This window comes from Bubalus kerabau, chromosome 3 (genome assembly GCF_029407905.1).
Source record: "Bubalus kerabau isolate K-KA32 ecotype Philippines breed swamp buffalo chromosome 3, PCC_UOA_SB_1v2, whole genome shotgun sequence".
NCBI classification, from domain to species: domain Eukaryota; kingdom Metazoa; phylum Chordata; class Mammalia; order Artiodactyla; family Bovidae; genus Bubalus; species Bubalus kerabau.
Genome location: NC_073626.1, coordinates 74,161,096 through 74,187,670, shown reverse-complemented (window position 1 = coordinate 74,187,670; position 26,575 = coordinate 74,161,096). Strand labels below are relative to the sequence as shown.

Below are 26,575 nucleotides of genomic sequence, written 5' to 3'. Positions count from 1 at the left end.
TGGGGATTGGACCCCTGCTTCAGTTCCCCCACCTGCCGAGGGCAGGTCCAGTCCTTCTAACACTCCTGTTTTTCCCCCTAGTTCCTTCATCCTACCGAGTTTTGCATGGTTCCATATATTCTTTTCCACTGGTCAGGTACTCCTGTCCGCTCTCACCCGGCATTCTGCATGCACTTCTGTGTCTGAAGATATATTCCTGATGTATCCGTGGAGAGAGATGTGCTCCACGTCCACCTACTCCTCTGCCGTCTTGTTCTCTTTCTAGGTAGATTTTGACCAGAAGGAGATTTTTACTGTTCTCTAGTTTCATTTGGGCCCCCATTTTGGTTGTAAGGAGGAAGTTCTGCCCCTTATTAGTTTTCCTGAATTTTTAATCAGTTTTGATTTTCTTCCTCTGCTTCCTGAAAGGCAGGGTATTAGAACCCATTTATCTAATGTATCACTCAGTCATATATCCTCACTTTGAGTGTTTTTAGTCTTTTGTTTACCACTTTGTTACAAATGAGTAGGTGGTTGGAGATATTGATGATGGGTTGGTGAGACTGATGATTTATCTGCTGTGGGCTCAGTAAGTTGGCGTTCCTTTGGCATTCTGGAGATTGTGCACTGTTGCATGTAGTTCTTAGTTGTCTGTAACATGTTGATAGAATTAAGGCTTGTTATGAGTGTATCATGTGTGCATGCATGCTCAGTTGCTCAGTTGTGTTCGACTCTGTGACCCCCACAGACTGTAGCCTGCCAGGCTCCTCTGTCCATGGGATTATCCTGGCAAGAATACTGAAGTGGGTTGCCATTTCCTCCTTCAGGTTGGAATCTTTCCAACCCAGGGATCGAACCCGTGTCTCCTGCAACTCCTGCATTAGCAGGTATATTCTTTATCACTGAGCCATATCAGGTAGTCCTTATTGTTATCTTCAAATGGGCTCGAGTATTATAAAAAATATGGAGATGGGCCATATGGTACCACTAAAGTCTAAGTACCTTAAAGGCAGGTACTTGGTTTTCTTTATAATTTTATCCTTAAGTTCTTAGACTGGTGCCTGGTACATTATATTTGGGGGGGGTATATTTTTTATATATATAAGTATATATATAAAATATGTGTGTGTGTTCTGTGAATATATGTTGAATGACTGATAAAACAGATTTGTAGAATGTGGCTAAATTTACTTTCTAAAATGAAAGCTACATACAGTTTACTGCATATATACAACAAGCAATAAAGAATATTCAGTGAATTTTGATGTCAGTCAACAAGTTTTTTCTCCTTAAGGACTGATGGATCAAGCCAAGGAAATGGTTCTAGTGTGAATCTTCTTTTAGAGTTTGGCAGTCCCTTTGTTGGAGAAGGCAATGGCACCCTACTCCAGTACTCTTGCCTGGAAAGTCCCATGGATGGAGGAGCCTGGTAGGCTGCAGTCCATGGGGTCACTAAGAGTCGGACACGACTGAGCGACTTCCCTTTCACTTTTCACTTTCATGCATTGGAGCAGGAAATGGCAACGCACTCCAGTGTTCTTGCCTGGAGAATCCCAGGGACGGGGGAGCCTGGTGGGCTTTCGTCTGTGGGGTTGCACAGAGTCGGACACGACTGAAGCGACTTAGCAGCAGCAGCAGTCCCTCTGTATTTATCTTACACTTCTCCAGTCTGTCTTAGAATGTCTGCTTCTTGCTTCAGGGCCCTTATTTCAATTTAAGGTAGTCTTTAATTTTTTATCTGTACTTCCTTGCAGTTTATTTTTTAAGTGGTTCCTATGAACGTGTCCCCCTTCCCCCTACTCATGTGTTGAAATCCTAATCCCCAAGGTGATGTTATTAGAATATGGGGCCATTGGAAGGTGATTAGGAATTAGTGCTATTATAAAAGAGATCCCAGAGAGCTCCCTCGCCCCTTCCACCATGTGAGGACCTGGCAGTAAGTCAGTAGTCAGTGACCTGGAAGAAGTCTCTAACCTGAACCCAACCGTGCCGGCACCCTGATTTTGGACTTTGAGCTTCCAGAACTGTGAGAAATAAATTTCTGTTGTTTGTGAGCCACTCAGTCTATGGTATTTTGTTATAGTAGCCCAAATGGACTAAGAGAGTAACCTTACCACTGTGTTACAGAATACTACCTGTCAGTATTTTTTTAGGTTTATGGAAATGACAGCATGACATTACACCTCTCCATTCTTTTTAAATTTTCTTAAAAATTGAAATATAGTTGATGTGCAATACTGTATAAGTTATAGGTATACAACATAGTGATTCACAATTTTTAAAGGTTGTACTCCACTAATAATTATTATAAAGTATTGGCTCTATTCCCTGAGTTGTAAAATACATGGACCACTTTCCCACATGTTGAACATTGATCTCTGACTGTTGAGGTGATTGGAGAATGGTTTTATTTATTTATTTATTTAATTTTTTAAAAAATTATTACAACTGTTTCTTTTTATTATTATTATTATTTTTAAATTTTATTTTATTTTTAAACTTTACAGTTTGATGTTAGTTTTGCCAAATATCAAAATGAATCCGCCACAGGTATACATGTGTTCCCCATCCTGAACCCTCCTCCCTCCTCCCTCCCCATACCATCCCTCTGGGTCGTCCCAGTGCACCAGCCCCAAACATCCAGTATCGTGCATCGAACCTGGACTGGCGACTTGTTTCATACATGATATTATACCTGCTTCAATGCCATTCTCCCAAATCTTCCCACCCTCTCCCTCTCCCACAGAGTCCATAAGACTGTTCTATACATCAGTGTCTCTTTTGCTGTCTCGTACACAGGGTTATTGTTATCATCTTTCTAAGTTCCATATATATGCGTTAGTATACTGTATTGGTGTTTTTCTTTCTGGCTTACTTCACTCTGTATAATAGGCTCCAGTTTCATCCACCTCATTAGAACTGATTCAAATGTATTCTTTTTAATGGCTGAATAATACTCCATTGTGTATATGTACCACAGCTTTCTTTTCCATTCCTCTGCTGATGGACATCTAGGTTGCTTCCATGTCCTGGCTATTATAAACAGTGCTGCGATGAACACTGGGGCACACGTGTCTCTTTCCCTTCTGGTTTCCTCAGTGTGTATGCCCAGCAGTGGGATTGCTGGATCATAAGGTAGTTTTATTTCCAGTTTTTTAAGGAATCTCCACACTGTTCTCCATAGTGGCTGTACTAGTTTGCATTCCCACCAACGGTGTAAGAGGGTTCCCTTTTCTCCACACCCTTTCCAACATTTATTGCTTGTAGACTTTTGGATCGCAGCCATTCTGACTGGCGTGAAATGGTACCTCATAGTGGTTTTGATTTGCATTTCTCTGATAATGAGTGATGTTGAGCATCTTTTCATGTGTTTGTTAGCCATCTGTATGTCTTCTTTGGAGAAATGTCTATTTAGTTCTTTGGCCCATTTTTTGATTGGGTCATTTATTTTTCTGGAGTTGAGCTGGAGGAGTTGCTTGTATATTTTTGAGATTAGTTGTTTGTCAGTTGCTTCATTTGCTATTATTTTCTCCCATTCTGAAGGCTGTCTTTTCACCTTGCTAATAGTTTCCTTTGATGTGCAGAAGCTTTTAAGTTTAATTAGGTCCCATTTGTTTATTTTTGCTTTTATTTCCAATATTCTGGGAGGTGGGTCATAGAGGATCCTGCTGTGATGTATGTCAGAGAGTGTTTTGCCTATGTTCTCCTCTAGGAGTTTTATAGTTTCTGGTCTTACGTTTAGATCTTTAATCCATTTTGAGTTTATTTTTGTGTATGGTGTTAGAAAGTGTTCTAGTTTCATTCTTTTACAAGTGGTTGACCAGATTTCCCAGCACCACTTGTTAAAGAGATTGTCTTTAATCCATTGTATGTTCTTGCCTCCTTTGTCAAAGATAAGGTGTCCATATGTGTGTGGATTTATCTCTGGGCTTTCTGTTTTGTTCCATTGATCTATATTTCTGTCTTTGTGCCAGTATCATACTGTCTTGATAACTGTGGCTTTGTAGTAGAGCCTGAAGTCAGGTAGGTTGATTCCTCCAGTTCCATTCTTCTTTCTCAAGATAGCTTTGGCTATTCGAGGTTTTTTGTATTTCCATACAAATTAGGAAATTATTTGTTCTAGCTCTGTGAAGAATACCGTTGGTAGCTTGATAGGGATTGCATTGAATCTATAAATTGCTTTGGGTAGTATACTCATTTTCACTATATTGATTCTTCCAATCCATGAACATGGTATATTTCTCCGTCTGTTAGTGTCCTCTTTGATTTCTTTCACCAGTGTTTTATAGTTTTCAATATATAGGTCTTTAGTTTCTTAAGTAGATATATTCCTAAGTATTTTATTCTTTCCATTGCAATGGTGAATGGAATTGTTTCCTTAATTTCTCTTTCTGTTTTCTCATTATTAGTGTATAGGAATGCAAGGGATTTCTGTGTGTTGATTTTATATCCTGCAACTTTACTATAATCATTGATTAGTTCTAGTAATTTTCTGGTGGAGTCTTTAGGGTTTTCTATGTAGAGGATCATGTCATCTGCACATAGTGAGAGTTTTACTTCTTCTTTTCCAATTTGGATTCCTTTTATTTCTTTTTCTGCTCTGATTGCTGTGGCCAAAACTTCCAAAACTATGTTGAATAGTAATGGTGAAAGTGGGCACCCTTGTCTTGTTCCTGACTTTAGAGGAAATGCTTTCAATTTTTCACCATTGAGGATAATGTTTGTTGTGGGTTTGTCATATATAGCTTTTATTATGGAGAATGGTTTAAACTCCTGTTAGGTGAAGAGTCACTTCCTGCTTACACATCCTCTGTAGTATCATTAAACATCCCCTAAGAGACAGTGCCTCAGGGACATTGTCATTTAATCATTTCATGATCAGTATTATCTGGGATATAGTGTTATCTTTGAATTGTACTATAATTTGAAAATTGAATTGCAGGTTTAATAGTTCTTAAAATTCTAGTTTTGATAAGGTTACACGTCATTATATTTAAGTCTAAATATCTTGAAAATCTGTTTTAAATGAAGGCTTCATATCATAACTTCCTAAAACTTACCAGGTTTTGAACTTAGTGGCTATGTTGATATCACTGAGATCATCAGTATAGTATTTATGTCAAACTAGTAAATTTATTTCCTTTTCTCTGTGTGTCTTGCAGCAACTTGTCCATGTTTAAGAGCTGCCAGATGTTCTTTGAGCATTTTAATATATTAGTAGTATTTGCATTTACACCTTTGGCAGAAAGACATCCAAATTTGGAGACAGGTTACATGTGTTTCTTACTCCTTTTGTATTACACTGTCTAAATAGTCTTGGGAAGCTGAAGAGATGACATCTATGAGCTTTTGGAGTGTAGTTGCCTAAGGATAAACTGGGTTTGACTTCATTAGTGCACTGATAGGTTTGTGTAGAGTTATTATAGCATTAATCAATTTGATGGATTGGAAATATGACAGTACTGAAGCAGCATGTATTATTAGTGCCTATTATTCTACAAATCATGTCTTCACCTATATTCATATGCCAGAGGAGTCATGTTGTACATTAAGAATGCAGAACTTAAAAAAAAAAAAAATCAGCAACAGGGCATCTCTTTTCACTGCCCTTTTCTTGTCCTTTTAGATTAGATCATCAAGAGGTGGACTTTGGAACTAGACTTGTTTATTAGGTCACAGCACTTTGATGCTGTGATATGAGTGGAATACCCTGAATTGAGTGGAATAGACAGATCATCTGGCACCAGAAATACTTATCACCCAACTTGATACTTGAGAGAATACTGCAGGTAAAATGGAGTATTTAAGAATCTTAGGTGTATACATATGTTAATTTGTTGGCAGTAGTCATTTCTCTAAAAGTTGTAATGGATTAATAGTAAAGAATGTTGGTGTTTTTGTTGTGAAGTCGCTCAGTCGTGTCCGACTCTTTGTGACCCCATGGACTGTAGCCTACCAGGCTCCTCCCTCCATGGGATTCTCCAGGCAAGAGTACTGGAGTGGGTTGCCATTTCCTTCTCCAGGGGATCTTCCCGACTCAGGGATCGAACCCGGGTCTCCAGCATTCCAGGCAGACGCTTTAACCTCTGAGCCACCAGGGGGTTGATAAAACTTAAAAGTAGTAGGTACCTTAAAGAGAATTAAATGAGAATCAAATGTGTATTTTGGGGGGCTGTGAGAATTATTTTACCGTGTATGCATTTCTAGCATAAATTTGTGTGTTTAGATGTTATTTATTTTATGTTAAGGTTTTCACAAGTCCAAGAGTGTGTATTCTCTCTCTTTCTAAACTTTCTTCTCCAACCTAAATACTTATAGGAGATAGAAATTATCTATGAAAATCTTTGAAATTTATTTCCATAAAAAAGCCCTCTATCTCACTAAAGGTTGCAACTTGAAGAGGAATCAGCTTTGCTCCTAGTGAAAGAGACATTAGTGTAAAATTCTCAAGATAATTTTACCTAGATAAAATTGGAAAGACAGTAAAGGACAAAGGGGTTAAAAGACTTCTAATAGTGTTATTGGAATAGGAAGTGTTGAGGTGCTCCAATATTTGCTTTATTTCTAGATGTTTTAAATTTATACCTATAAAATAGTATATTTCTTCTTTATAAAAATGATAAACATTTTCATGGATCTTTTGCTAGGGAATGGGACATCATTGTAATGTTTAAAAGTGAATTAATATAGGTCACTAAGAATGTCTTAGTGTAAGTTATTTCTTTGATATGAAAATGAGATAGTAGTTTCTGATTGTAAAAGAATTAACTTCTGAAAGGTGGGTAATTTTACTTTGGAACTCGTGTGATAAAGATTAGTTTTTAAATGATACTTAGACCAAAATAATTTAAATATTGCTTAATTTGAATTTCATGTTTTTCCATATATTGTATATATTGTTATTAATATTGTATTCAGTTTGGGGCAGTTAAGAAGCTGAGTCTTTAATAAATACTCTCAGGATCATGGGAATTTTCACATTCTAGGAACTTACTGCCTAGAAAGGAAGATAAGATATTGACATAATAATAGAATAGAGTAGAAAGCAATATATGATATAAGACAAGTGCAAACTGCTATGAGCAGTATGGATAAAGGAGAAATTAGATTTTTTTAGTTACAGAAGCCTTCTTGATGGAGGTAGCATTTTAAGCTTGGTCTTGAAAAAGATGTAGGATTCGGGCATGCAATGGGAAGAAATATTCTGGGTAGAGGGTAACAGTTTGAGCAAAGTCACTAAGGTGAGAAAGTATAAAGTATACGGGGGAAATTTTAAATACTGTGGTAGGATGCAAGGGTCCTATTATTAGATGGTTGGGTAGTCAGGTATTCCCTCCACCCCACATTAATTTGTGTGTGTTCTTTCCAAGCTTTTTTTGTGGTCAAAAAGATGATTTCGCTAGAATAGAGAAGGACTTGTCTTTGATCAAGGGTATGTGAATGGCTGAGTTCCCTGATGAAACTTCAAATAAGTAGTTATTTAATTTGAACTGTGTTTTCTAAAGTGGGGTTAGGTGTATATACAGGGGTTTTGTGCTAGATAATCTTTTCATGTATGGAAAAGAAATATTGGAATTTAGGTTTCAACTTTTTAACTGTTTTCTTAGTGTGTTTTATAATGTGCATGATTCACTAGGTTAGGAATACCAGCTATATGATTTCCAAATCTATTTGGGTCTGCTACTCAAATGTTTTATTGATGGGGACAAGAGATTTTAAAAAGTGGTAATCCCTAGGTTAGGGTTAAAGAATATGGACAGGGGAATAGTGAGATGACTTGTCAGATGGTTGAGGGCATCGGTGATGGTCTTAGGAGTATTGCAACAGTAATATCCAATGGACATTATGTATTTGATATAAAACAGAAACAGATTTCCAGTTTTAGGGTAAGTTTACAGGATTAGATTCTGCCAACTATTTCAGGGAGCTGTTTAATATTTTTATAGTTGTGTTACTGGTTGTAGAGCTGGAGTTCTCTGAGGCTTCCTTGGGGGCTCAGTTGGTAAAGAATCTGCCTGCAATACAGGAGACCCAGGTCAGGAAGATCTCCTAGAGAAGGAAATGGCAACCCATTCCAGTATTCTTACCTGAAGAATTACATGGACAGAGAAGCCTGGTGAACTACAGTCCATGGGGGACTGTAGAACTACAGTCTACAGTCTACAATCAGAGAGTCAGATAAGAGCGACTTACCCTTTCACTTTATCCAGAGAACCCCAATGTGTGTGTTAGTCTCTCAGTCATATCTGACTCTTTGCGACCTCCTTCTCTAGAGGATCTTCCCGACCCAGGGATCAAATCTGGATCTCTTGCATTGAAGGCAGATTCTTTACCATCTGAGCCACCAGGGATACAAATTTACCTTTTTTGGCCATTTTGTATAGTTTTCTTGTCTTCTCTCCTGCATTTTTAGCCTAAACAGTACAGAATCATTAACAATAATGATAGCAGTAATAGTAAAAACAAACATTTATTCAACTAACATTTACTGATTGCCTATTTGGCACTGGGTTCTAGAAATGAAAGTGAAAGTGAAGTCTCTCAGTCGTGTCCAACTCTTTTCTACCCCGTGGACTGTAGGCCACCAGGCTCCTCCATCCATGGGATTTCCCAGGCAAGAATACTGGAGTGGGTTGCCGTTTCCTTCTCCAGGGGATCTTCCTGACCCAGGGATCGAACCCAGGTCTCCCACTTTGCAGGCAGACGCTTTAACCTATGAGCCACCAGGAAAGCCCTCTAGGAATGAAGTGGTAAGCAAAAATCAGAACTGAACACTGAATTCATGGGGCTTACATTCTAGTGGGGGAGATAAACAAATAGTCCTCAAATCCCTGTGAAAATGTTGACTATGGTAAGTGGTACAAAGGAGTGTACATGCTATTTAAGCTTGGAAAAGAGAGGGTTTGAACTATTCTAGAGGTCACTGAAGTCTTCCCTGAGGACAGGACCAGCTACATAATTTGTAGGGCCCAGTGCAAGATGAAAATGTGGAGCCCCCTTGTTTAAAAGAATTCTAGGACTGCCATAGTAGACTGTTAACCTGAGAGTAGAACCCTTCAAGTACCAGCCCTGTGCAGCTGCTCAGGTTGTATGTCCATGAAGCTGGACCAACATAAGGAAGTGATGTTTTTGCTGAGATGTAAGGACACGGTGGGAGGGGAAGATTGCTCCAGGGTAAGGGAAACACTCTAATGGCAGAAAGAGCCTCTTGTTGAGGGTGAAGGAGGAGAGTGAAAGAGCTGGCTAAAGACTAAATATTAAAAAAAACTAAGGTCATGGCACCTGGCCCCATTTCTGCATGGCAAATAGAAAGGGAAAAGGTGGAAGTAGTGACGGATTTCCTCTTTTTGGGCTCCAAAATCACTGTGGATGGTGACTGCAGCCATGAAATGAGAAGATGACTGCTTCTTGGCAGGAAAGCCATTACAAACCTGGACAGTGTGTTGAAAAGCAGAGACGTTACTCTGCCGACAAAGGTTCACATGGTCGAGGCTATGGTCTTTCTAGTGGTCATGTGTGGTTGTGAGAACTGGACCATAAAAAAAGCAGAAAGCCGAAGAATTGATGCTTTTGAACTGTGGTGCTGGAGAAGACTCCTGAAAGTCCTGTGGACAGCAAGATCAAACCAGTCAACCTTAAGGGAGATCAACCTTGAATATTTACTGGAAAGACTGATGCTGAAGCTGAAGCTCCAGTATTTTGGTCATCTGATGTGAACAGACGACTCATTGGAAAAGTACCTGATGCTGGGAAAGATTGAGGGCAGAAAGAGTAGAGGGCGTCGGAGGATGAGATGGTTGGACAGCATCACTGATGCAATGAACATGAACTTGGGCAAACTCCAGGAGATGGTGAAGGACAGGGAGGCCTGGCATGCTGCAGTCCATGAGGTCGCAAAGAGTTGAACACGACTGAGCAACTGAACAACAACAAAGGAAACAGCTTAAATGAATTTCTGGTGCAGGAAGAAACATGATGCGTTCAGAAACTGGGTGAAGGCCAGTGTGGCTGGTGTACAGAGTGGTTGGAAAAGAATATTGAGGCCTGAGAGGTAGAGAGAGCGATGTGTAAGGTCAAGTTGATCTTTATTCCAAAAGCCACAGAACTGTTGAGGTGTATTAAGCATAAAGTCTACTTTTGATATGTTAATTATACCAGTATCTTGTATCCGGACAGCCTTGGACAATGTTCTCTCTCAGTCCCCGTTTTTTAATCAGTCTCCTTTCCAGAAACTTTTAGTCTCACCTTCTATATTTATTCTAAGGCTGGTCCTTCCTTAAGGCAAGTCTAAAAAGGCTCTTCACATCAGGGAGAGCTTTTGGTGGTAGAACTTGAAAGTAGGATGAGTCATGAAATTTTACTCTCTGTTGGATTAGTGTGGTCTAAAACATTTTAGGTTGACTGAGGTAAAACTAGTAAGAGATGAAAATGTTTTAATATTGTTTTAAAAAGATTTTTGATTTTAAATGCTGAGATATTTAAGGCTTTTATCAGCACTATGATTTTGAATTTGTCATCTCCCTCTCTTTTATACATGATCAAGGGCAAGGGTGGGTATTGACTTGCCTGACCTTTGGAAAGAGGAGTGGGGAATAATCGTATTTTTGGACTTTGTCTTTCACATAATAGGCATTCTCAATGAAAAGGCTTTATATAATATTACCCAAACCAAGAAATAGGCTTTGTACTTTGTTATGTGTGTATAATGTTTATGATTCCTAGACTTACTTATTATGAAGGCTCATTTCCTAGAAAGATAGCTACGTGGTTGATTTGTAGATCCAATGCCATGCCACACAATTTAGGATTTTCGCTGTTGTCTCTCTACTGAATAACACACCAGCCGTTTCTTCTCCCATGCCATGCTTAAAATGTGAGCTGATTCACATAAGTAGATGCACTTAAATCAATGATGTTTATATTTTCTGAACTGCTCATGGGTGAGATCATTCCCTGCATACTCTGCCATTTCTTGCCTTCTGGTCTGTGGGTGTACTGGAATTCCAAGCTGTTGAAATAGCATGGTTATATAGGTTTATATCAGCTTGCCTTCCCTTTTTAAATGAAATGTTCTGTTTGTGACCCACTTCAGTATTCTTGCCTGGAGAATCCCATGGACCGAGGAGCCTGTTGGGCTACAGTCCATGGGGTCGCAAAGAGTCAGACACGACTGAGCAACTTCACTTTCTCTTGTTTCTTTTTTCTGTTTGTGAAGACAACATCAAATGTTTTGGCAGAGTTACTTTCTGAGAATTTATTTTCAGTAATAGTTTTTGCGTTAGAGCAGAAATTAGATAAAGGAAAATATACTCTGCCAACCCCATTTTCAGCTTTAGGTTCTTAATAACAACTTAAAAAAATAATTTTCTTTTCTTCCTTTCTTTATTTTTGGATTTGCTGGGTCTTCGTTGCTGTGTGGGCTTTTCTCTGCTTGCTGTGAGCAGGGGCTACCCTTTGTTGTGGTGCACGGGTTTCTCATTGCGGTGGCTTCTCTTTTTGTGGCGCATTAACTCTGTATCTGTAGCACATTGGCTTCAGTAGTTGTGTTCCCGGGCTGAGTAGTTGTGGCATATAAGCTTAGTTGCTCTGTGGCATGTGGAATCTTCCCGAACCAGGGATCAAACCCATGTCTCCTGCATTGGCAGGCAGATTCTTTACCCCTGAGCCACCAGGGAAGCCCAGTTCAACTCCTTTTTTCTTATTTGTGGTTGAGTAAATACTTTGGCCACCTCATGCGAAGAGTTGACTCATTAGAAAAGACCCTGATGCTGGGAGGGATTGGGGGCAGGAGGAGAAGGGGACGACAGAGGATGAGATGGCTGGATGGCATCACCAAATCGATGCACAAGAATTTGGGTGAACTCCGGGAGTCGGTGATGGACAGGGAGGCCTGGTGTGCTGCGATTCATGGGGTCGCAAAGAGTCGAACACGACTGAGCAACTGAACTGAATATGTTACAAGATTTCTTTTAAATATGCTGCTTGTATTAGATCAGGAGAATGGGAGTGGGGCCAGTGATGATAAATGAATTTTTAACTAAAAATTTTTAGTTAAAATTTCATTTAGCTAAACATATAAGTTCCTGTTCTTATGAGACCTCTGGTATTGCAGAGTAGTGGCTTTAGCTTCTGCTTTATTAAAGAACACTTCACTTACATTCAGCATATATTTAATGCTAAATGTATGTTACTGTGTTTTGAAAATTTGTAATCCATGGTCTTGTATGTACACAAAATAGCTAATCAAAAATTAAAATTATCAGAATATTTAATTAGAGCACCCTAGTACCTTAACCGGAGAAGGCAATGGCACCCCACTCCAGTACTCTTGCCTGGAAAATCCCATGGACGGTGGAGCCTGGTGGGCTGCAGTCCATGGTGTTGCTAAGGGTTGGACACGACTGAGCTACTTCACTTTTATGCATTGGAGAGGGAAATGGCAACCCACTCCAGCATTCTTGCCTGGAGAATCCCAGGGACGGGGGAGCCTGGTGGGCTGCTGTCTATGGGGTCGTACGGAGTTGAACACTACTGAAGTGACTTAGCAGCAGCAGCAGTACTTTAACATATTGATCAGTAAAACTTTGATTAGCCAGAATGTTTAGGGAATTGAGTGATAAGCTTAGTATCCGTTTTCTTTCCATGCATGATTAATGAACACCAACTGTATGCAAAACTTGGCACAGTGTGGCATACACAATGCATGTGACACGTTTTTGCCCTCAAGGAACTTAATTTCAGTGTCTTTGGAACTTCTGTAAATTTCATTCCTTTGCTTTATTGCTTTAATAAGATTAATAAATGCATATAATTGAGTCTTTGATGATGTAGGTTCTTATAACAAATGGACCTCACAGTATTGTTCTCATATGAATGTAAATGGTGTAGGTATGCTGACCATACAGTTTATCCTAAAAGGTTATTTTTGAGTAGTTTGCAGATGTCAGCTTGTTTTTGTTTCCCTACCTTTTATTTTTAAAACTGTTAACACTGGTTAATTGGATTCTTATTGAAATTTTACTTTGTTAAAAGGTTTACAGTAACGTAGTAAGTATTTAACTGCACTGCCTTTTTGGTATGTGAGTTGAAGTTTGGTAGCTTTTATATATATGTATACAGACAGTCTCCAACTTAACAATGGTTTGACTTAGAATTTTCTGACTTGACAACAGTGCAAAAGTGATATGCATTCAGTAGAAACTGTACTTCAAATTGTGAATTTTGATCTTTGCCTGGGCTAGTGATGTGTAGTGAGATACTCTTATCTTGATGCTGGGCAGCTGCAAGGAGCTGGAGTTCCCAGTCAGCCTGAAATCACAAGGGTGAACAACTGGGACACTTAAAATAATTTTATACCTCTAAAATCTTTCTGTTTTCACTTTCAGTACAGTATTCCATAAATGACATGAGATATTATCAATACTTTATTATAAAACAGGCTTTGTGTTAGGTGATTTCACCCATCTGTAAGCTAATGTAACTGTTCTGAGCACATTTAAGGTAGGCTGCTGCTGCTAAGTCACTTCGGTCGTGTCCGACTCTGTGCCACCCATAGACAGCAGCCCATCAGGCTCCTCATCCCTGGGATTCTCCAGGCAAGAATACTGGAGTGGGTTGCCATTTCCTTTTCCAATGGATGAAAGTGAAAAGTGCAAGTGAAGTCGCTCAGTCGTGTCTGACTCTTAGCGACCCCATGGACTGCAGCCTACCAGGCTCCTCCGTCCATGGGATTTTCCAGGCAAGAGTACTGGAGTGGGGTGCCATTGCCTTCTCCATTAAGGTAGGCTAGGCTAGGCTATAATGTTTGGTAGGTGCGGTATCTTAAATGCATTTTCAAGTTACAGTTTGTAACTCACGGTAAGTTGAGGAAGGTCTGTAATATTGTAGATAACTGTACAAAACTATTAATTATTTGCTTGGTGATTTCATGGTGTCCCTAAGTATAATTTTGTGTAGCCCAGACCAAACCAAATTTTACAGTTTATAATAATTACTACAACTTTTTCTTTTCATTCTAAAGTAGAAGTAAAAGCAAATTAAGGTGTCCACCTCCCACCCTCTCCTAAGACTAAGTGAATACATCTTAAATGATCATTCTTAAAAGAAAAAATGCTTCATGTGTATAAATTTCTTTTTTAAAAAACCAGCTGGAAGTATATATTAAAAAATAATTTGTTGCTGTGTCACAGAGACTGCATTAGTTTAAACACCATAAGAAAAGTTAATCAAATTTCATATACTTGACTGACTTTCTTGCTGACAGCAAATATAGTTAGTGTGTTAGAATTGGTGATTTTGATGTTTTATGGATTTTACAAAGAATTCAGCAAATAATATCCTGAATATTCTGTCTGTGGAGGCATTGCTTCTTACATGCAGTTGACTAGACAAATTCAAATCTAGGGCTTTTTCCAAGCACTGGTAGGTTGCTAATACTCTTTGTAGCTGGAGTCTTTGCTAGATGAGAGGTTAAGAGTCAAGGTCAAGCCTATTAGGCCTAAAATGAGCTTCACCAGCTTTATTTCACATTATTTTGATAGGTACTGCTTCATCGTATTCTCTGTTTTTGTGAGATGATGTTGTTGGGTTCAAGGCAATTAAACGTAGACAACAGGATTCCCCTGTTTAAATATTACCAGCTTATAAAGAAAGATGCACAGCCTGATATGCATAGATTTGATTCTTTCATAAAGTGTCTTCTGAAAATTTACTTAGTTAAAAGTTTACAGTAAAATAAAAATATTGTTTCACTATTTTTCTTTTTGATAGTGAGCTGAAATTCAGTGTCTTTTTATATGTATGAATGTAATTTTGAATATGTCTGTGTTTGAAGAAGACTAAAGGAATAGTAGCATATAGGCAGTTTAATTTTTTTAATTTTCACTTTTGATTGGGCAAAATGTCTTCCATTTCCTCCCCATAAAAAATTAAACTGCCACCAAACATTCATTTAAATGAAATTATCTAACCTGCTTATATAGGTTCTCATAGAATCTACAGTTATGTGACTAGTTGCCATATTTAAGGTATCCTTGGTAATTTAATCCTTGGCAATTTATGCTTGACATTTAATGCTCTAGGCAAATGTATGTGTTTATTAATTTGGTTGGTTATTGATATATTTTTGCCCTGTGTACCTGTTTCCACAGCTGCAGAACCTTGGCCTGAAAATGCTACATTGTATCAGCAACTGAAAGGTAGGTGCTTATTCTCCATTAAAAATGGCTTCATATCAAAATATGTGTGTTCAGTCATGTCTGACTCTTTGTGACCCCACAGACTGTAGCCTGAGACTCCTCTGTCCATGGGATTCTCCAGGCAAGAATACTGGAGTGGGTTGCTGATTTCGTCCTTCAGGGGATCTTCTCAACTCAGGAATCAAACCTGCATCTCCTGTGACTTCTGCATTGACAGGTGGATTCTTTACCACTGAACCACCTGGGAATCCCAGATATATCAAATACATATCAAACATATCAAAATATATTTATTACAAAAAACGCCCATTGATAATGCAATTTAATGCAAAGAGAACATGAAACATAAAGAAGGAATTCCCTTATATAATTTGTCTAGGAGATTTTACTTAAACCTGTATGTGCCAGTGTAAACCAACTCTTCATGGTCTGTAAGGTGCTTAGTTTATTATTGACTCATTATACTGGCTGCTGCAGGCAGGGTAGTATGATGTGGTTGCAGGAGTAGTTGGCAGATTTACTGCGCCAATAGCTGACACAGCAGATTTTTGAAGTCCTGTGGTAAAGTGGGCTCTCAGTAAAAAGGAACTGTTAAAATGTATAGGCTAGGATGGTTCAGGCTCCCTTTAGCAGCTCTTCATATATCATCAGATCACATTATGGACCCCATTTGGGGCTCAGCAGCCTGCTACAGTTGTCAGAAGACTGCAAAGTAATGAAGACTAATAGGCAGCAGCCCTCGTCTTCTAAGCATGGAATTTTTATTGCAGTGAACTTGTCATCTTTCTTTTGTGTGACAGATCTAGACACACTGTGCAATATTAACTGTAAGCTGGTTTTATACGAGTTTGAATGCTTTTAACTAGAGAGGTTTGAACAGAGATGCTATTTTACTTAATGAAAGGGATTATTTCTTAAAAACTTGAAGAAACCTTTCGTTTTTAAGTGAGCCGTTTTATGTACATATTGCTGATAAAATACAATAAGTGATCAAATAGATTTAGAGGAAATAGTCTTCGTTGTTATTTACATAAAATGATACTTTAATCCAAATTATAATCTTGTAACATTGATATAGAACTTCATGATTGCGCTTTCTTTTTAGAAATAGGAATAGTTTTTTAAAATAAAAAACATTTATACGTGTATTTTACTTGTTTAGTAGTTACGCTTTTGACTCAGACCTTTCATTGTATTTCTACAGGGGAGCAAATTTTGCTTTCTGACAATGCAGCTTCTCTTGCTGTGCAGGTAAATATGTAAATCGTGCAGTATTTTTTTTACTTTTTGCTTTTGGTTAAATATGCTAGTATTGATTATTTGGGGTGATTTTTTCATTTATAGGCACAAACCTATTTTCTAACTTACTTGTAAAGATTTATTCACTACGTATTTAAGTGTCACTCTCTCATTGTACTCATTCTAGCCTTAATCCATTTGGTGGTTATGAAGCAGACATATTTTTCTTCAGCGACGCCTTATATATTTATTGATTACATTAGTGCCTATTATCCCCAGACCACTTATTGAATATAATAGCTCTTGGAGTTTTATATCATGGTTGTGTAATCCAAAAGATTTGTGGCCCTCTAAACTTTAAACTGCACTATAGGAAGAATAGGATACTTGGGGATTGTTTGCTTTTAAAGAAAAGAGAAATGTTTATGTAGATTATGGAATTACAAATATTGAAACATTTTGCATATTTAGCTGCTCTTTGTTTGGTTAGCTTGCATAGTTTGAATCACAAAGAGTATTTTAATGAGTAGCACCTAAAAGATAACTTAGAAATTTAAGACATGCCATATGTTGGAAATGAGATTGTGAGCTTCTGGAGGACAGAAAGAAAAGAAAGAGGGACTGCTTTTGCTGCATTCTAGGCATGATGCTAGGCACTTGGTCATCTTGTGTTTTCAACACAACTAGGTCTCTTCTGGCCTTAATAACTATGACTGTTACACAGCCATAGTAAGTCATTCAGTACATTTTACTTTTAAGTTGGAGAAAGAAGGAAAAGATCGAAGGAAATGTGGTTGAACAATATTTGTATGAGTATGAGTATTTTAAAGTTTCTTTCAAGTTTTTTTACTTCTTTTAGAAGATTTGTATATTTTTACCAAGAATATAAATTTTATTTACTTACGTTTATCTTTAGGCACTCATACTATAACTAGTGTATTTTCTTATGTTAATCTTTGAGAAGCAGAAATTCTCGGTTGGTTATATTTAATAAATAAGTACTTTATACTTCCTTTTTGGCAGGGGGCATAAGGAAGTTGGAGTTTGTTTAGTTTTCAAATACTAATAATATAGTGCCTAGCATATAAAGTGTGCTCAGTAAATATTTGTTGAATGAATGGTTTACAAGTGGGGTAGAAGCAGTCTTGCTTGATAACTGATAACACAAGTAAATTATTTGTTATGTATGAAATAGTGTCTTCAGTCTTTATATTTTTGAGAAGATAGCTTCAGGGCACAGTGACTATTTTAGTTGAAGCACTAATTCTTAACCCTGTTTTAGTTGCCATTTTGGGGATAATTCTTTAAGTCTCATGAAGCTATGGGATATTTTTCCAGAAAACATTGTAACACACACAGATATAGACATACCTAGGCAATTCTGCATATGGTGTCAGGAGGTTTATTGATCTCCCAGCTGAAGCTCTCTGGGTATCCTGTATGAAAAGCCTCTAAAACTGAAGAATATTAGTTTAGGAAGTACTACAGTAATTTTCACCAGTAGGAATGTTATTTTGGGTAAGAGTAGACCAGTGGTTCTTAGCTGAGGGAGGGTTTCAGACTCCCAGAGAACATCTGACAGTGTTTAGACATTTCTGATGGTCACAGCTGTTGGGGAGGCTGTTTTTGGCATCTGTTGGGTAGATGCCAGGGATTCTGTGAAACAGTGCACAAGATAGTCCCGCCCCAGAAAGAATTATCCCACCCTAAATGTAAATGGTGTCAGTGTTAAGAAACCCTAGAATAGATGGCTTAACTAGTTTTTGGCATAAACCAAGATATCAGTATATTACCGTTAAAAAAATTTAACATTATAAATAATCTGGAGAAGGAAAGAAAAAAGAAATCTTAGTGTGTACCTTCAGTAATTCTGTTTTTCTGGTTCTTATTGATTTGTTTTCTCAACATTCATCTCAAATCGTAGTTGCAATTAAAGCTGAAACCAGAAAATAAGAATCTTTTAAAATGCAGAATTTTGCATAACAGTTTTAATTTTTTGTTATCCTACACATGTCACTTAGATGATGAATTAACCAGCATATATTAAAAATTCTTGGTTTTCTTCAATATTCTTTGACTTGACAGCTGATAGTAGCCATGACTATAAATGTGACTTTTCCAGATATCTGATGTAAACTTTATGGAGTAATTTTCTTCTATATAGTGGATGAGTATCCATTTGGAACAATCAGTTAAATGTATAAAATTGATCTAACAGTGTGACAGGTATCCATAAGCTGGATATTTCCTAGAAAATACCAGATATTAAGCATTAGATACTTTAGTAGTTAGCCACCTAAGCCATCAGGAAATTTAAATTTTACATACCACATAGGCTTTGCATTTATTATGTTCCTGGAACTAAATGGTTAGAGTTTTTGTTTTTTTTTTTTGATTAAAGAAACCTCTTTATGATTTCAGTTTAAAAGAAAATTAAAAAAATTTTCCCCTGTGGCTGTTATTTTTGTCTTAGATTTGCTTTCCTTCCTTCATCCACAGAGTATTGTTATTACCTGAAGTGTTTGCCTAGTCATAAAATAATCTTGTATGTTGAATATTTTGAAGTATTAGAGTAGTGTGTCCCTCTGGTTCTCACAAGCAGTACTGTGTGTGTGTGTGTATGTGTGTGTGCACACATACACATATATGGCAGTGCGTACAGTGTTATACATACACAAACATTAGGGAGAGAAATCTTCCATTTCATAGTATTAATTCCACTTTGAAGCTTGTATTGATTAGAAAAGAACTTTGATAACAATTCTCTATTACTATCCTTTCATCCCCTAAACCAACTGCCCGATAGATACATAATGTATATAATGTTGCCCACATAAATGTAAGGTGGTGGCTGTTGTTTAGTCACTAAGTCATGTCTGACTCTTGTGACCCCATGGACTGTAGCCCTCTAGGTTTCTCTGTCCATGCAAGAATGGACAGCAAGAATATTGGAGTGGGTTGCTATTTCCTTCTCCAGGGGATCTTCCCGACCCAGGGATTGAACCAGCTTCTCCTGCATTGCAAGTGGTCTCCTGCATTACAAGTGGATTTACCACTAAGCCACCAGGGAAGCCCACTCACATATGTATAATAGTTTAAAATTTTCTAGTAGCCACACTAAAAGAAGTAAAAAGAAATGTGAAATCAATTTTAATAAACATTTTATTTCATATTGTCAAATATTATCATTTTAACATAATGCAAAATTTATTAACAGGATGTTTTTCCTTTTTTTTTTTATGTTAAGTTCAAAATCTGATGTGTGTTTTACACATCTCAGTTTGTGCCAGCCACATTTCAAGTACTCGATAGCCATATGTAGCTGACAGCTCTCGTATTGGACAGCACATGTCTAGAAATACTGTATAAGCAAATATATATGAACTTCAAAGTTTTCTGCAGAAAATACTTTATTTGATTTTTCTTCAAGAAATTTATGTCTTTACGAATTCAGTATCTCATCTTTTATAGCAGATTCCACAAGTGAAATGAGTAAATAATCTCTGTTCCTCAAATAATCTCAGATACCTCAAACATTACTGTTTGTTTTAAGTTTCCTCATCTTTAAAATGCAGGTATAATAGAAGCTGTCCTACAGGATGTCATGAAGATTGAATGTGTTAAAAAATATATGAAATGTGCATAAACATTAAAGCACTTAGAAGAGCACCTGGCATATTATAAACATACAGTGAATATTGGTTATTTCCTTCTTCCCTGGTTCTTTGACAGAAGTACACATTATCAGTGTCAGCAGCAGGAATGAAAGCTTGCAGGCTTTGTAATACCTAAAGTGATTAAAGCAAATGTTAGGTCTAAGAATTATTTTTGGATGTATTTAAATCTATATGAACGTTAATAATTTTTCTTATCATTCTTCCATTGTATGCCTAAAAGTTGTTAGTGTAGATTGCTTTGATCAAACAAAATATTATTTTAATAGTATTTACTAAATAAGGCCTGTTTTAGAATTAAGTATTGAATGCTTTTGTTGTTTAAGGCACTCTTTTTAAAGAGCTTTTCTGAGAGACATCTTATCAGTCATTACCATGACCCAAGTGTATGGTACTTGTTATTAAGCTCATTTTTAAATATGTGGAAACTGAAGTGCAGGAAAAGTCTGGCCAAGGTCATAGAGTCCATAAATTGTGGAGGTAAAGAGATAACCAGTAGCATTGGCTGAGTGCCTGCTACATGCTAATCACTGTGCTGAGCATTTAATTCTTAGGAACTCACTTAATCCTTATAATAACTGTATGAAGTCAGTGCTGTTAAAATCCCCCTTCTGCAGATAATACTAATAGAACAACAATAATAACTGTAGCTAAAATTTACACCGTACTTACTCCATGTGCCAGGTCTTATTATATATACTTTAGGTATCATAGATAATACTCACATGCAGCCACCATATGAGGTAAGTAGCATTATTATTATCATTTTACAGATTAGGAAGTTGAGGCAGAAAAGTTAAGTAGTTGGCCCAAACTTATATAATTAGTACTTGACAGAGCTGGAGTGCAAACTCAGGGAGTCTGGGTCAAGTCTATGCTTGTAACACTTTGCTGTATACCAGTTCAGTGTGTGATACAGATCTTTGGAGTTTTATCTAAAAATAGGTAGATAACTTAATTCAAAAATCATTTCTGACATTTCCTAGCAAATTATATATAATAATTTATGGATTACATTAAGATGTGAAAGCTGTATTGCAGCTTTTGGATCTCTAAAATGTGATGAAGGTAGTCTTACCTATATATGGGTTATTATGAAGTTCAAGTTAGGTAATGGGAAATTCTTTTGAAAGAGGTGAAAGCAGTATAATTACAAGATGATGTTGCCTGAATTAGTGCCTGTTTTTCAAGGATTTGTGCATATTTTGTGAATGTCTGTGTAATAAAATGTAATTTCTAGTAAGTTTATTAGAAAGAATAGAATTACAAAATTCTATTCTAGAAAGGATTTTGTTTCATATATATGAAACCAATTTAAAAAGAAAATATTTTCCTTTTTTGTATGGCTTAATCTGAATACTGTAAAAGTTTAATTATTGAATTTATTTTTTAGACAGTGTCTCAAACTGATTGTTAGAATGCTGCATGAAAAAGTAGCCTTACTTTTTACTTCTGCAGTTTTTACTTACTTCCAGTAAGAATAACATTTAAGCTCAGGTTAAGGGAAGTGTCCCTATTTTACTTAATATTCTTATTTTTTCCTATCCTTTGTGAATAAATACTTAATCTCTAAAAATGAAAAGGAATACAACAGAAAAACACTGTATTCTTTCTGTTGAATGTGTTTTAATCATTTAAAAAGTCAGCATTTTTATAGGCTGCATTAATACTGGACTACAAACACTAATGTGTTAGTTAGATATGCTGATAAGTAGCTGACACTTGCTTTTTCCTTTTTTGCAAATGATGCCTTTTAGGTGGACGTATTAATTTGAGGTTAAATGGTAATGATATCCTGATGTTGTGATTGGGGAAGAGCAGAAGAGAGGAGTATCTCTTTTCTTTGAGACTGCAGGTCAGTTGTGTGGGGAAACAACTGTGGTTAAGAAATTACAGCCCTGTAAACTTGTTGTATCATTCAGATGGTCACAGTGGACAGCTTACCTGCAGAATTTTAGAGGAAATGATTTTGAATTTTCTGTTTGTTTTAATACATTTTTTGGTTTGCTGGTTCTGTGCAGTTTCTAAGTGTCACTTTAAAACTGCCTTATGATCCAGCAATCCCACTGCTGGGCATACACACTGAGGAAACCAGAATTGAAAGAGACACGTGTACCCCAATGTTCATCGCAGCACTGTTTATAATAGCCAGGACATGGAACCAACCTAGATGTCCATCAGCAGACGAATGGATAAGAAAGCTGTGGTACATATACACAATGGAGTATTACTCAGCCATTAAAAAGAATACATTTGAATCAGTTCTAATGAGGTGGATGAAACTGGAGCCTATTATACAGAGTGAAGTAAGCCAGAAAGAAAAACACCAATACAGTATACTAACGCATATATATGGAATTTAGAAAGATGGTAACAATAACCCTGTATACGAGACAGCAAAAAAGACACTGATGTATAGAACAGTCTTTTGGACTCTGTGGGAGAGGGAGAGGGTGGGAAGATTTGGGAGAATGGCATTGAAATATGTATAATATCATATATGAAATGAGTCGCCAGTCCAGGTTTGATGCACGATACTGGATGCTTGGGGCTGGTGCACTGGGACGACCCAGAGGGATGGTATGGGGAGGGAGGAGGGAGGAGGGTTCAGGATGGGGAACACATGTATACCTGTGGCAGATTCATTTTGATATAAGACAAAACCAATACAATATTGTAAAGTTAAATAAAATAAAATTAAAAAAAAACAAACCTGATATAAATACAACAGGTAGGAATGCACCAGTGCAATTATTTTAATAGAGAAGTAATAGAATGCTATTTTATGTAAAACATTTTAAAATTGATATAACTTTCTTCAAATTTCATAAAGGATACAATTTTAGTTTTTTAAAGTATGTTTATCCTTTCCACTTTAATCATTTTCTGCAAAATGAGGCTCCTGTGTTCCCTTTCAGGATGAGAAGGAAAGCTGAGGGGTGGAGAGATTTCAGTGAATCCTTTTCAGTATTCTAAAATGAGCAAAATGCAGTCTGCAGATGTTTCCTTGATTTAAATTCTTCAGATTGAATGTTACATTAGGTTACCTTTTTAATCTCAGAAGTATTACAAAGTATTTTGGTGATATATGCTTATAGCACCTGTAATGATTTAAATGTATAAAATGTGACCTTTAAAAGTGATAACTGTGAGCTTAAATTGCAAATAGAATTTAGCAGATTAAAAAAATTCTCAGTATTAATCCCTCAACACATAAATGGTGTGGTATATGTAAAACATTTAAATTAATCTTACAAAATTTGTGAAAATGAAGTATATTCAAAACAGAATTAGATATTAGGGTTGTCATTATTAGTAATTAGTGAAATAATGTAAAATGGTTACACAGGGTAATAGTTTGCTAATATCAGTATCTACCTAACTTAGCAAAAAATTTACACGCCTGTAGTTCTGAGAGATTACAAATTAGAATATCAACCATACACTTTTTCTGTTTAAGAAATAAACAGCAAGCAGAATTTTAAAATTTGTTGCTGTTAAACAGAACAATAAAGACATAGCAGTAAGATGAAAAAAATCAGTCTGTTTTCTTAAACAGAGAAAGGCTAGAATTCTTCATTATTAGATATACAGTATCAACATAATCAATCTAGCAGCATTATATTTGAGCTGAAAATACACTTAAATTTGAGGTCATACACTACCCCATGTGAGTGAAACATCTTTCATATAGTTCTAAGATGAAATTACCCTTGAATGAATAGCATCTTCATTTATCTTCAAACCTCTTCTGTGCTTTTAGTGAATCTACTCTTTCAACATTCTACAACAAGAATTACATTATACCATTATACCAGAGTATTTCTGCAGTGTGAAATAGATTGGTTTGGAAAATGAACCTGGCTTTGCTATAAATTACATTCCCAGATACAAAGGAATTTGTTATTTTGTCTAAAATAGTCACAAATATAATTAAGGTCTTAATTTATGTTAAACTACAAATGTGGCTATTGCTTTAACTGGATTAGGAACGTAATCTGTCACTTTAAGAATGATACCTAACACTTTTCATTTGTAACCTTTAGATACATTATTTCAATTATAGCATCTACAGCTGTTTGATGTAAAAAATGAATTATTTTAAAATTTGTTCTTGGTTTTTAATTTTAAAACATGTCTCTTAGTAAGGTGGAAAATAATTCTTCAGTTGTTGTCACAGATTTTCCTTTGTGTCCTGGTGAAACAAGATATGAATTAAAATTTGGAATAATTTTAATTTTGTGCCCTGAAAATGGCATTGCATGATTTAGAAAAGTCCTTAGTGAGTTCTTACCTAAAATATTTCGAATTTAATTACGAAATGAATAGAAGCTTTGTCCTAAAGAGGAAAACCTGAGGTCTGCTGTTTGTGGATAACTGGTAACGGCTGAGCTGAAAATGGATTTTCTCTATTTAGAATTTGGATAATTTTGTAAATTTTAAATTTATATACATTTAGAAACTATGTTTATAATCTCTTAAATTCCACAGTGTTAATCAGTGTAAAGCAGTGTAATAAGTTTTAAAAATTTATTAAAGACAATTCTTTAAAATTTTGAGTTATTTTAATGTTTTTATTGGCAAGCAATGTTGATTTTTTTGCTTAAGTGCAATTAAAGAGTATTGTTTTGTATTTAATTTATAAGACAAATATTCCTTCTGTTTTGGGGCTAAAGAAGGGGAAGGAAATTAATTGTGTTGTTCATTGGTAAATGATTCAGTATTGAGTTTATCATTAGGTTAAAAAATGAAATGAATACATTTTATATTGCTGCCATCTACCACTTAGTTTATCCAAGAATTTTAAATTTAGCGGGTTTTTTGTTGTTGTTATTGTTATTTTTCTCAGTTGGAATATTTATTGTATCTGTGAATCATGGAACTTCACAACATTCATAGGAGCTTAGAAAAAAGTAGTTTCTTGTCATTAGGCCCCGATTGTTCATTGGATGCCAGTTATGTGACTGGTATTTTATTAGGTTCTTGGTACAAGAGTTGCTTCTGAATCTTTAACTACTTTATAACTCTTTTACTTAAATTTTGACTCTACAATTTATGTTTACTTATATTTAATTCTAACAGGGAAAGTTTATACCTTTTCCTGTTATGGTCGTGTTTTTTTGTTGCTTTCTTTCTGAACTTGATTTTTTTCTACAGCTATCAGGTATAGGTATATCTGAACTTGAGTCAGATATTCCAAGAGTGGTATTCAGGTGAGAGTTGTGTTAATTAGGAAGGTCCTCTTTTATGTGATCTGTCTCATATGTGCTCCCAGTAGCATTTCTTGTTTTTGGTAACAAAGTTTCTCGTTTAAAACTTTTTGTGTGTATTGAATTGTAGTTTCTGATGATTTCTGCATAGCTAATTTTTTAAAAAGTTGAATTCCTGTTAGTGTTTTTCTAAAACATTACTTGTTTAAATACCTCTGATTTTAATAGGAATCACATTGATCTTTTTAATGCAGTGAGCTTTGGTACTATAAAATCATGAAATGCTAATCTGTGTTGTAGCTTACTCATTTTCTGTGAACTTGGGTATGTTTTTATTTTTATGGATATCTGTGTCTTATTCATTAAGCAAATGTTTATTGAGAATCTATGGTGTGCCGAGGATAAAGTAGTAAACAGGACAGGCATGGTCATTTTGTACTAATGGAGCTAATGTTCTGGAGGGGGAGGCCTTTTATCAATCAGTTTCATCAGTGTGTGTGACTTTGAAAAGTTATTTGTAAAGTAGAAGTTTATGTCAGTATTAAAATATCTTCATTCTTATTTTTGCTTTGTTGAATCAAGTATGTATTGTATAGGCTTTTGGTTATATTCTATTTATTCTTTTAATATCTACTTAGAGGTTTTTATCTTAGTATACAGTTTTTCTATTTTAATTACAAATAGTTACAGTATATAATTATTATTTATTTACCCTTTTCTCTTAAGGAGATATTAATAGGTAAAGTTTTCTTTTGAAATCACCAAGGTTGAAAAGTCTTTTTTTCCCCACAGATAGATCTATAAGTATTTATTATTACTAATATTATTACTACTAATTTTAATAATAATATATTTATTAAAATACTGTGTGCCAGCTGGTGTGTAAAGTGTTTCACATACAACACCTCAGTTAATCTGCCTAATAAATTGTCTTCCTTTTAGAAATGGGGAAGCTTATGAGGTAAAGAAACTTTCTCAGACTAACACAGGCGTCAAGATTCTTCTCTGAGATGGCTCACTGGGAGGCTTCTGCTGTTAACTCTTACTGTTCTGTATTGACTCTTAAAAGACTAATGCAGAGGTTTCCATTGTTTTAAAAGACACTCTAGTCTTCCACTTAAACAGCTTGCTTCTTAAATCTCTACTCTGTTAGGATCCATTAGGTTCTGCTGCGGCAGAACCTGGTTAAGGTTAAACTGGTTAAGACCAGTGACAAAGGAGTGGGAGTGTGCTAATAGTAGCCCGGTTATAAGAGTGGTATGGCTTATGAGTCAGC

At 36.2% G+C, this 26,575-nt stretch overlaps 1 protein-coding gene across 4 annotated transcripts in view; it reads left to right on the top strand.

Annotated features, from left to right (window-relative positions):
- Positions 1–26,575, top strand: part of MTX2 (metaxin 2) — a 76,195-nt gene that overhangs the window by 20,647 nt on the left and 28,973 nt on the right. For 2 of the 4 annotated variants that reach the window (XM_055572140.1, XM_055572139.1), the window contains exons 2-3: positions 15,129–15,176; positions 16,381–16,427. In XM_055572140.1, the coding sequence (XP_055428115.1) occupies positions 15,129–15,176; positions 16,381–16,427 (95 nt within the window). Of the gene's footprint in view, positions 1–5,605; positions 5,769–15,128; positions 15,177–16,380; positions 16,428–26,575 lie in introns of those variants that run through there. The other 2 variants (XM_055572141.1, XM_055572142.1) reach the window with 2 other exon arrangements.